Source organism: Xylocopa sonorina, chromosome 6 (assembly GCF_050948175.1).
Source record: "Xylocopa sonorina isolate GNS202 chromosome 6, iyXylSono1_principal, whole genome shotgun sequence".
Taxonomy (NCBI): Eukaryota; Metazoa; Arthropoda; class Insecta; order Hymenoptera; family Apidae; genus Xylocopa; species Xylocopa sonorina.
This window is the reverse complement of record NC_135198.1, coordinates 4519746-4532019: the sequence shown is the minus strand read 5'-3', so window position 1 is coordinate 4532019 and position 12274 is coordinate 4519746. Positions and strand designations below refer to the sequence as shown.

General features: G+C 43.1%; 1 protein-coding gene across 1 annotated transcript in view; it reads right to left on the bottom strand.

Moving 5' to 3' along the window:
• Window positions 1–351: 351 nt before the first annotated feature.
• Window positions 352–12274, bottom strand: part of LOC143424534 (uncharacterized) — a 54173-nt gene continuing 42250 nt past the window's right edge. Inside the window, exon 2 of the mRNA XM_076896662.1 lies at window positions 352–2181. Coding sequence (XP_076752777.1) covers window positions 352–2181 — 1830 coding nt within the window. The remainder of the gene's footprint in view (window positions 2182–12274) is intronic.

The window sequence follows — 12274 nt, the reverse complement described above, 5'->3', positions numbered from 1 at the left end:
TTATTCTAGTCTCACAATTTTCTATGAACGATATAATTATTCAACTCAAATTTCAAACCACGCTATTATCAAAATACTGTCCCTCTACAACGCGATCGTTCTTCCATTCGTGGTACCTCGCGAGGCCCACCGACGTATCCCAAAAACATCCCCAAACATCGATTCCGCGTCATCGCCCGGGCAGTCCCAATGGTCCCCTTAGATCCTAAAATCTCGCTGCTTAAAATTAATTTCTGAGGCAGTTGAGTTGGGAAGAGCAGTTGCAAACATCAGTCACTATCGTTTCGTCCCTTCGAACGGACCCTCCTTCCTCCATCTAAATCCTCGCCATCCAGTCCACCCCGTATTCTCTCACAGCGACAGGAACTTCATCAGCGCGTCGTAGATCAACCTTGGATTGATGGTACCATCCGCAGTATACCTGACGCCTCTCAAAGAACCATCGTCATGGCTAACCACCCCGTATTCACCAACGATGAAACCATCAGGGGTCCTCTCCTCGACCCTGTACTTCCTGTAGTTCCTGCCCTCGACCACGTAACCCACTTTGTGCCCGTCCTCCACCTCAGACGCGTTCGACGGCTCAGTAAGGATCATCTGCGGCCCGTGGGCGTTCCCGTTGCTGCTCACGCTGACGGACTCGTCGACCTCGAAGTTCTGCTCGTCAGGTTCTCCGTTACGCTCGCGACCCAAAGGCTGTCCTTGGGCGTCGTACAATTTGCTGGGCTCGCTGTACACCTTCGCGGGCTCCGAGTAAATCTTCGCTGGCTCCGAGTAGACTTTCGACGTCTCCGAGTAGACTTTTTCCGGTTCACCGTAGACCTTCGCAGGCTCGCTGTAGACTCTCGCCGGCTCGCTGTACACCTTCGCAGGCTCGCTGTAAACCTTGGCAGGCTCGCTGTACACCTTGGCCGGCTCTCCGTACACTTTCTCCGACTCGCTGTACACTCTGGACGGCTCGCTGTAGAGCTTGGCCGGCTCGCTGTACTGTCGAGGTGGCTTGTAGCTCTTCGACGGCTGACTATACGCTTTCGTCCCTGGACGATTGTAATTGGAAGCGTCGTAGTGCCTGCCAGCCTTGCGACCTTGCGGCTGGAACCGCTCCGTGTGCACCTCGACTGGCTCCTCGCTGTACTCCTTCGGCTCTGCGTTCTCCTCTGGCAGCTCGTAGTTCTCCTCAGTGGGCAGCGTTATCATGTCCCGCGAGACGTTCCTCGCGCTGCTGTTGCTTTCCTCTCGATGGCCAGCGTGGGTGGTGCTCTGCTTGGCTACTGGTCCAGGTGTAATTGAACTCTGACCGCGCCAACTGGTGCTTGGCAAGCCCTCGTCGACGGAGAACTCGCTTCTGTTCGACTCTGATACGATGTTAGTCAGCTCCTCCGTGACGAAGCTGGAAGGCGGCGTCATGGTCGTGGACGATTTAGGAATGATCGTCGTGGTAGTCGTCTTGGTAGTAGTCGTCGTTGTCCTCGCAGTCGTGCTAGGACTCGTTGTCTTCGTCGTGGGGAATCTCGTCGTGGCGTTCCTCGAGTCTTTTGAGATATCTTTAGGCGAGATTCCAAGGAAACTTGGCGGTCGTGTTACGACCGTCTCGTCAGTGTTGTCGTAGTGCTCCACTCTGACCTTGTACGGCGTCGCTTCGACGGTGGACGTCACACTGACGCCTATTACCTTCTGTCGACTGAATCCTTGGTTGGTCGAGTTGCTGGTTGCGTTGCTCCTCGACAATGACTTCTCTCGAGGAGTCGACGCGACTGTCGTCGCGTTCGATGACGCTTGCGGAGCCAGTCGCGTCGAGGATATGTCGCTGCTGGTGCTCAGCTCGTCGATCAACGACGCGAGGTTCTGCTGTCTGTTCTCCAGCGTTTTCTGGCTGATCGGGTAGAATCGAACGACCTCTTCTCGGCCACTGGAGTTCCGTGCTCTCGAGACGACCTGTCTGTTGCCAGGGTTACGCGATATTCGGTAAATCGACGCCTCGTGCTGGTGCGATTCCGCTGTCGCGCTGTCACCCACCGACGCCGCTTGTCCTCCGCGCCGGAAGCCCCTGCGTCGCTGAGGCGGCGTCGCCATCGCGCCGTTTATGAACACCGACAGAAATTCCGTGCCGGCCAGTATATCGTTCCTTTTTGCTGGAGCACCGTGTACTTCGTCCCACACCAGTGCCGCCTGCAGCAGTACCTGGAAGATGTTCAGTCGTTTTAATGGAACTGCGGGGTAATCAAGGATAATGTTAAGGTGGCTCTCCAAGTGACATTGTGTTTCGCTGTTTTACTGTTGCTCTTGGTACTGAAATTTTAATGGGCTTGGAGGAAACGGTGTCTTGATTGTATTTTATAGTAATGGGTCACTTTTCTGATTGTGTGTTTGATACTGTGTCACTTGACTATTGAATGCATTTCTTAGTGTAGTGTGTAGGAGATACGTAGATCTGGAAGTTGTGATATGTTTGAATTGAAGTAGATTTTGAGATTAGTTTGCGTGTTTCAGGCATCTCTTTTAATTATTTAATAATAAGTTCTTCTTTTTTAAATAATAAAGTAATAAGTTATTCTCAGTGGACTTAAGTTTGATATTACTTATTAGATTTCAAGATATCTCCTTAATATTTACCTTCCCCACAAATTTCCATATTCATCGAATGTTAATTAAACAGTTTGCAACAGTTTCGTTATGGGAGCAAAAAAATTCCAAACGAAACGACACACTTCGTTCCCCAAGGATAATCGACGGAATTGTGTCGACCAAAAGCGCGTTATCGTCGGATCGAGATACGAATCGCGCGGTGGAACGCGAAGTTTCGAGTATCCGCGAAGTGCGAGAGGCAAAAAAGTTTGGCGAACTGTTGCAGGTCCGTTACAGCCGTGTGGGATCGGTGAACAAGTTCGCGCGCACTTTACGATCCGAGGACGCGCGGAACACCTCGGCTCGCGTTCATTTTTCAATTCGCGCGCCAACGATAAAGCGCCATCGGGCAGAATCATTCCGTACGGGCGAAGGTCGCGCCAGGTGCATCCGAACAATATATAAATTACGTTATGGCCACAGTAAAGTGGTCGAACGGGCGCGGTTTATTACAGGGCGGTTTTATCTCGTTTCTCAAACCTGTCACCTTGTTATCTTCCGAGACATCTCATTTCCTAGGGTATTTAAAACTGGCGACCTTCGTTAAGATGGCGCGTGCATTAAACGCGAGCTCCATTAGTACACTACAGCTTTTAGCAGCATTCAATCCTTCGTTTCAACCCTTTAAAAATTCTGAGCACAACAGGGATGAAGCTGATACGAAATGCAGCGATGTCAGACACGATACGTCTTGAAGACCTTCAAATTTAATTTTGCATGGATTTCAGACGTGAAACAAATGTACTGTAAATCAGACGTTCATCAAACGCGACGCGTTGTTTGGCTTCGCGAGGACCTTCGCGAGTTTCTGGAGCCTCTTCGAAGTTGATTGTCTTTCGCTTGATTGTCCTTAAAGAGTCGTAAACAATGATAAAAAAAACCGTGGTTGTTCTCAGCGTGGTTCTTTCGTCAAGGTTCGTCATCGAGACTGGCGTTACTCGCCGGCTCGCAGTAAAGGCGCCGTTGAAAATCCACGAAATTCGTCGTCGACAATCAGCTGAAACTCGGAACGGGCGAAGCGTACGCTTTCTACGAGCATAAAGTCTTAATTTATACCGTTATTATACGATACCCGGTGAGACGGTTCGACGACAATGAACGGAGGGCAGAAAACGAGCGTAAAAATATTTATTTGCGGCGCGAACGCGCGGGATCCCGCGTCGTTAATAATCTAAGGAGGTCGAGACCTGCCCGGTTTGGTTTTGCTCGTCGCCGTTTCGCTTTCTGTCCGCCCGTAAAACGCTCTGAATCGAATTTCAGCAATCCCGCGGAAGGTCGTCGAGAGCCGTTGCGTCACCGCGAACGAACGATTCGAAACGGTATTAAGCGCGACGCCGATCGAAGGATTTGCAAAATGCGTATCTGTAGGAATAAAAAGAAAAGAAAGAAAAAAAAGGAAATAAAAGAGCGCCTATTGTCGACGATTTCCACCGATCGCTCGAACGATCCTTACGTTTTTGAACGCGACGTTGACTCTGACGTCGCGCGGCAACATTTCGCTTGGAAATATTCGAAACGTCCGTGCCAAAAAGATTTTTACTTCGAATTTAACCAGGTACGCAGCAAGTGTTGTAAAAAAAAGTGGAAAATTTGTAATAAGGTGGTGAATGATTACGGTGAAGGGCCTCTAAAGCTATAAAAGACAAGGAGAACACATTGGGCTAATGTTTCCATAAGAACCTGTAAAAACTACTTGTAGATCGTATCCTACAAGTTCTTTGCCTAGTTCCACGTTATTTATAATTCTACTACGTCAATTTGTTACGATAGAATCACATTGGAGCTAGAAAAAGTGATGTATATAACTGACTAATGCCTAACACTTAGAGGAACGTTAAATACCCATTTCAAACACTATTGAATACATTAGTTTACATTACAGACTGTGAGGAAACACTTCATGGAGAAGAAGAAATACGATACGAGTACTTTTGTCAAGTTCTTTCTCGCGCCTCGATCATCCTTCCGGGTCAATCTGTAATAATGGAGCGTAAGTATTATAAAAATATGTAAATTAATGACAAATCGCTGACTAATAGCAGCATTCGTAATCTATTCGTGTTATACGATACCAAAAATGTATTAAAATCAAACGCTCGATTCCAGGATGTATCTGTTAGACTTAAATGTCACCGATCGAATTGACCAAGATTGTAAACAATTAAAATAAATTCTCCAAAGTATTGTATCAAACTTCTAACAAAATTAATACAACTTTTATTTAATATTTAATAATAATCCCTAAATCCTGCTCCATCGTTCGGAAGAATTCTCTTGCTCCACCAAGATAATATAAAAAAACAATTCTAAAATTCGAAAGCGCCAATTTTATCGTTACAAATCTTAAATATCGTTCGACCACGGGTTCAATGGTTCAAAATTTTTCGAACAGAATTATTTCATACGAGACAATGGAGCACTGCGCAACAGAGTCTGAATAGCTTGTTTCGGAGGAGCGAGTGACATTGCGTCTCGAGCCAGACCGGAATTAGTAATCACGACTTTGGCTCGTGTGCGTTCGCGTAAATCGCGTGTACGCGCGCAGGAGATATCCGAGCGATTTATAAAGCGGTCGACAACGTTCGAGTGCAGCCAAGATCGGTCTAGAACGGTTTCCTGTTGAAAGGAGAACACGTACCGTCGCGCGCGGACACCTCCGATGAGGTCAGCCACGGTGCACCTACTTGCTTATTCCCCTTGCAGATGGCTCGCGCTTATACTACTCGCGTCTACCTCCCATAAGTAGTATTTTACCACTTGCTGGGATCGAAGCAGAAGCACTTCCGTTTCGTCTGTCGAAATTTTGCATCCTTTTTTTATTCTCTTTCTTGTCCAGTTTGGATTATTTGCACTCATATCCTTGTCAAGTTAGCGTCTTGACCAGTTAACTGTGGAATTTAGTTTCAAAAGATCAGCACAGGGTGCGGAATTAATAACAAGCAACGACGTGTATACACGTCGAACGCAGGGCAAATGGTACTATTATACATTTTACGAAAAACGAGGAAGGATTACATTTTTATTCGTCAAAGAAACTAACAATTCGTATCTGAATACGTTATTCTTACTAAAATGTTGAAAATTGTCGAAAAATAATAAAATACATAAACAAGAAAAATCGAAGATAGCGAGAATAAACAAGAAAAATAAGAAAATAGTTAACATATTTGTAATACAAAGGGAACATACCACCAAATAATATTCTTGTTACATTTTATTGAGATTTCGAGTTTTTATAGTAAATGGTAATTTTTTGTTTTACACGACGAGTATACGCGTCAAACGCATCGCAGTAGAGATTTGGTCCGACGAGTATACACGTCGAACGCACTTAACTGGTTAAATAAACGTCCAAGAGTCTTCTACAATAAATTTTATTCGCATCACTTAGAACGTCACGTTTATATCTCTCACGTAAATTTTACATTTTATATCGAATTCCTACAAAATTTGAATATTAAAGTAATAAGTTTTGTAACAAAATCGAAGCGTTATTTTTTCCGTATCCAATTAAATTAATCAGGCGTTTAATCGATACAATTCACATTACCCAAATTAGTCTGAGACGAGTTAAATGGACGTTCTCACACCCGCGAAATGAATCGTAGACGAATACCGTTAGAAGAGATCGCGCGATAGAGATCTCGGTTCAGTAATGTCCCATATTTATGCACGATCTTTGACAGTCATTCGATTCGTGCGACTTTATGAAGCGGTTCCCTTCGTTGTCGTTACAATGTGCTGCCATGTTCGCTGCCTATAACTAACGGCGCGCATTAGTAGACACTGTGCGAGGCTGGTGGTAATGAAATAACCGGTCACTAACGAACACGATTCACGAGGACAGAACGAGCAGTTGTGGTTTAAGCGACAGGGTGACGGCAAAGAAACCTTCTATGCCGCGGAATAACGGATGACACGAGTCTAATAAATTGTGACACCTTATAGGCGACGCCTGGAAAATGATACTGACGCCTGTGAACTGTGTAACAAACTTCTGGAACATATCGATAGAGAAGCACTTTAACGACGTTTGATGACTCAATATACGAAGTATCGTGCAAATGGGAATTCTTGCCTGAAAAAAAACTTTTTTCTTTCAAGACAATCACAAAATCTCGTAACTTTAATGCATTTTTATCTACGCGTCACTATTTTGTACTCTCTTCATAATGAAAAAAGAAGAGATAAATGGGCTTGGAAAAATTCCACTCGATTTTAACATTGAAATCAACAAGAAAAATATCGTCCAACCTTGATCCTGTAAATTTCCAAGACAAGTCGGTCCAGAGACCTTGCCACTGACGGTAATTTCGACTGAATGACGTGATCGTCATCCCAATCGGATCCAATTAAAGTCGACTCGCCGACAGGTGTGCGGAGGTGAACGCACTCTCGTTCGACGGTTGCGCAACCGAGCGTTGATCGACCTGCTCGAAGAGGAAATTCGGGGCTCGTTTCGAGACGTCGATCGATTGGGATGATCGAGGATCTCGAGGTACGCGCGTGCACGACGAAGCAGTTCCGTTAGACGCGAAGAGAGGAATTCGCGTGGGTACGAAAGCGGACAAACGGTGGTCCAGATCGAGGAGATATTACTGTTGCGTTATTAAACAGTGCGCAGGTGTGGCCATTTTAAAGACCAGCTTCGTCATCGCGAAAGTATCGTGGTTTTTGAAAGGCTGCCACTGAGCAGCATATAAACGTGGAACAAAATATTAAATCCCTATTCCTGGATATTTCAATTGTTATGGTACTTTGTCATAGTTTTAATTAAATAAAGAAAAATAATCGTAGATGTGAATGAAAGACTGCCACTGAGCAGCATATAAACGTGGAACAAAATATTAAATACTTTCATTCTTTCCCTATTCCTGGATATTTCAATTGTTATGGTAGTTTGTCATAGTTTTAATTAAATAAAGAAAAATAATCGTAGATATGAATGATAACTTTAACGACGAAAAAGAAGAAAATAGCGCCAGCGACAATTTACCATTTAAATGCAAATGGCATCGAGTTTAGAAATTTATTGCGAAAATTTTGAATAGCTTCTTGTATATATTGAAACTTCTCGAAGTTTAATGACGATCTGAATGAGAAGAATGTCGCGCGATCGTCGAAACAAAATGGCACTCAGGAACGCGTTCCTGTTTAAATCAATTACAGTTTCGAGAGACTGGAATACCTGAGCCACGATTAATATCCCGAGTCAACGCGCAATCTTATCCATAGATATTGCATCAATTTCGCTCGAGCAGATAAACAGATAGATCTGAAAAACTGATCGGGGTCCTTTCGCAGGTGACGTTAACAAACGAGGTACACTGTTTCCACCGCGGCACGTTATTAACAGTCACGAAGTGGCCCGCGCGCGAGGTCCTGGAATTAATCGACGGAGAAAACGAAACGCGCGACGATATATCGATCGCTCCCGTGGACGTTGCGAGCTGGCTCGATATTGACGCAATCGTAAACGCGCGTAAGGTAATTAAAACGTAACGATACGCGCGATTATGCGAACGACGATTCACGCAGGTGCGGTAGCCGAGGTTCGAGCCGAGCTCATCGCTGAGGAATCACGGATTTGAGAAGAGCAAGTGGGCGCAACGCGAGTTGCATCAGTCGCCCCCGTTTCCGTACCCTTTTTTTTTAATGTCTTCCTCTGACTCACTTCTACTACCGACTTCGGATAGAAAAAGTATGAATCCAACGCACCAGGAATTATTTTTCACCCTTTGTTCTGTTTTGATTTATATTGAATTGGGAATGAGTCGGAGTATGATAGTTTTGTGTAAATAATTTGCTATGGGTGACTGAAAGAATTTTTTTAATTGCAATGGTACCATAAGGCAATCTTGATAATGTAAAACACGTTTAAGAGTATAACTGTTGGAATTTTTAATGCAAACAATCTGATAATAAAATGATGAAGTACTTGCAAAATTGTAGTCATAAAATATATTCCTTCTTATTTATTAATTACCTACTTTACTTCATACTCAAGCAAATGATTGTACATTCGATAACAAAAATCTTGTGCTCGAACACACTGAAAGCTACTAAACGATCGAAGACAGTGGCAAACAAAATATACCCGAAGAATAACGAATAATCATTTAATACAACAATAAAAAACATACTTAGGAAGGTATACTCGTATAACTCGATAAGAAAATTATTTTCGCAGTGCACATTAAATTCCATATATCCAAAGTATTCGTCATCCGATTTCTGCAGATTCATTTCTCCCAAAACCGACGTGTTCAGTAAACAAATTACAATCCCTGATTAATTCTATCGACGAGACAACGTGCATCGTTCGAGTCCATTTTACTGATTCCACCGCTCATCCCAAGGTATCCAGCACTTTTTTTTTTCACGAAGGGGCATAAATTCGATCGTTTTTCTGCGGCGTCATTTACGTCTGGCCAGACTGACGCGTCCGGTTCCAACGGGCGGGCACGACATAAAGGATGCGATGGAAGAATCGCTCGCGTGTACACGTCGAGTAAATGACGGGAGCGTATCGGGTCCTGAGGAATCTGCGAGAGACGCCCATCAAGGTTACGGTCGGGATCGGCGCGCAGCGAACGCGCGAGCGTACGCACGCACCCGATACGCCTTCCTTATACGCAGCTGGTCGAACCCGTTCTGCCCCAATGTAAGCGGGTCTTTTTTCGTCAAGACTAATTGTCTTTATTCTGACACACCGTCTATCAACGTGCGCTTTCCTGACAGCTTTGCTCGCCGGCACCGATCTCGTTTCCACCGCGGTCGTTCATCCCTTACGGTGCCCTGTCAGTGACGATGCACATCGCCCGTTCAAGGCCGCCATCCTCTTTTTCCCGCCCCGTGTTTTGTGATGGGAAAATTGCTGCTTCCACGGAACGCAATAATTGATTGATCCTGTATTCTATTGTTCTGGGGATGTGCTCTTTTGGAGACGTCGAAGGTTTCGTTCGTGTATTTTTGGGGTGGAAGTTTCAATATGAGTTGTACAAGATTGCCAAATGTGATTAGTGTTGAAGATTGTAAGGTTTGAGATATCAGAATTGCAATTTTTAAAATTGCGATACTTGGAATTACAAATTCTACGGATAGACAAAAGTTAGTGTCACCAGATTGCGTATTTTTGGGGTGGAAGTTTAAATATGAGTTGTACAAGATTGCGAAATGTGATTATTGTTGAAGATTGTAAGGTTTGAGATATCAGAATTGCAATTTTTAAAATTGTGATACTTGGAATTACAAATTCTACGGATAGACAAAAGTTAGTGTCACCAGATTGCGTATTTTAGGGGTAGAAGTTTAAATATGAGTTATACAAGATTGCGACATGTGATTATTATTGAAGATTGTAAGTTTTGAGATATCAGAATTGCAATCTTTAAAATTGCGATACTAAGGATTACGAATTCTACAGATAGATAAAAGGTAGTATCACCAGTCTTAAGACTGCAGACCTTCGAGTTGAGAAATTAAATAATAAAAGAATTATCCTACTACCTAAAGACTTTCTTTAATTTTCTTTTCAAATAATTTTATCTCTGACTTACATTTCGAGATACTGAACCACAACGACAATTATAAGCTTCCTTATAACTCCCTTTTTTGTAACTCAGCACATTCTATAGTATACATCTTTTCTAATTAATCTGGCTTCACTGATTCTTATCGTGGCCATTCGAACGGCTATAACAGAAGCTCTATAGGACTCGACGTGACCAACCGAATGACAATGTGAACAGGTTCAGTCGTCAGCAATGACAGGTTGTCTATTTCAAATTAGCAATTCGAGATAACGGTACAGCTGCCAGACTACAAATCGAGCACCCATATTTCCAATTAAAATCCTTCAAAATGGCTCCCCACTGCGAAACGAGGCGTAACGACGCTCTTCAGCCCGCAATGACCTTGCTTTACAACGGAAATTAAGAGAAGATTGCATTACAGTAAAAGAAAAACCGCTAATTAATTCGTTCTTGCTCTTATTTTATCAACTAAAAGTAAGGATAAGCTCGAGTGTTCCATTAACGTCGCATCCAAATAACCTCATTCCGCCTTCGAGCATCTATCTAAAAGATAACTGGCCTCCTGTAAAGGAAGTAACGGATAATAAAGAGGAGATAGTGCTGACAAACTTCACACCTCGATCCCCTCAAAGATGCTACCTGTTTTCTCGCTCGAGCGGCTCCGAATTTTCCATCGCGCGACGAGGACTGTTCATCCCCTACGTCATACGATCTTGAGAAAATAATTTCGTTATCTTCGAAATTAATAGAAATTTACGACAGCCATCGACGAAAGGACACGTATAAACTTTGCTGCATTAACGTTGATCAGATCTTCCTATACGCGAAGTGTCGTGTTTCAAACAACTTTATTCGGCCATTAAACCAAGCCTTCGATTCGAATAGAAATTGTAAAAAATATTTTATATTACTTAATTTCCTTCCGAGATGCTAATTGTTTGAAAAATTCAAAGGTATATTTAAATTTGAACAAATTTAAGTGGCTCAATTGATATGAATGAGACTTCGAGGTAGTAATTATAAAAGATGGGACAATTAAAGTGTTACAAAGCGCTCAGCTTAAAGTCCAAGACCTTTCTTGTTAATTGCGCTCGATACTGTTTAAGGATTAATTAAAAAGCACCGTTTACGTCAAACAATAGTCGTTTCCCCGATTCGCCAGGTGGTTTCGCTCGGTTCTTGATCATTCCCACGACTCTATCGATAAAAAAGGCCACGGAGTTATTGATCGGGCGAAACTAATCGCGCGCCTTTAAATGAACACCCCGTTCGATATAACGCTCTTTCATATTCTCCACAACGCTTATGCAAACGTTCTGGCAAATTATCGTGCAACAACGATCCACGATATTGAGCAACCTCGAAATTGTTGCTGCTACAACGTGGCGTAAGGGGAGATAGAAACTTTGTTATTTTTCCGTTTTTTCTTCATTTTTCTCCGCCAAGAAATCGTATAATAGCACAATGCTCCAAGTGCAGCGCGAATTACGAAACTGTGACACCTAACCGGAACATTTTCAAAATGCAGAGGAACAGAGAAGAGTTACGTTAAGTTTCCGATCGAAACAGAGAAGTCGGTGTTGCGAATGCTCGTGGACTGCTATCTGAGTTATCAGCAATTTTGATGAGAGATTTCGATCATTCGTACTGTACTGGAACTGTGCGAAATATGTTGCAAAACGTTACTTAGAAAAACCGTATTTATAATCTATTTTTGGAAACTTTTCATGATATTCTTGTGAACATAATAATCGCTCCACTTTGCTGCAAAATGATCACTCCAAAAACAGTTATAAAAACAATAAATTAATAATACACCTGGAATTGCATACTCAAGCAATGTAAAATGAAAATTGATATACATTGTGCTGTTAAGTAAATACAGAGCCACGTATACTTCCGTATAGCGAAACAGATGCACGTATAATATATATCTTAATAACAGAATAGCAGCGATTTTTGCTCGAACCAGATTCAAGTTGAACACCAACTCCAAATTTGCTATACTCGCGTAATTACACGAATGGTCGCGCACGTACAAGTTCTCAGCAATCTTGATAATACATTTACGGAAGGTAATAGGCCATATGCGTTACCCACCATGGAATTAATAA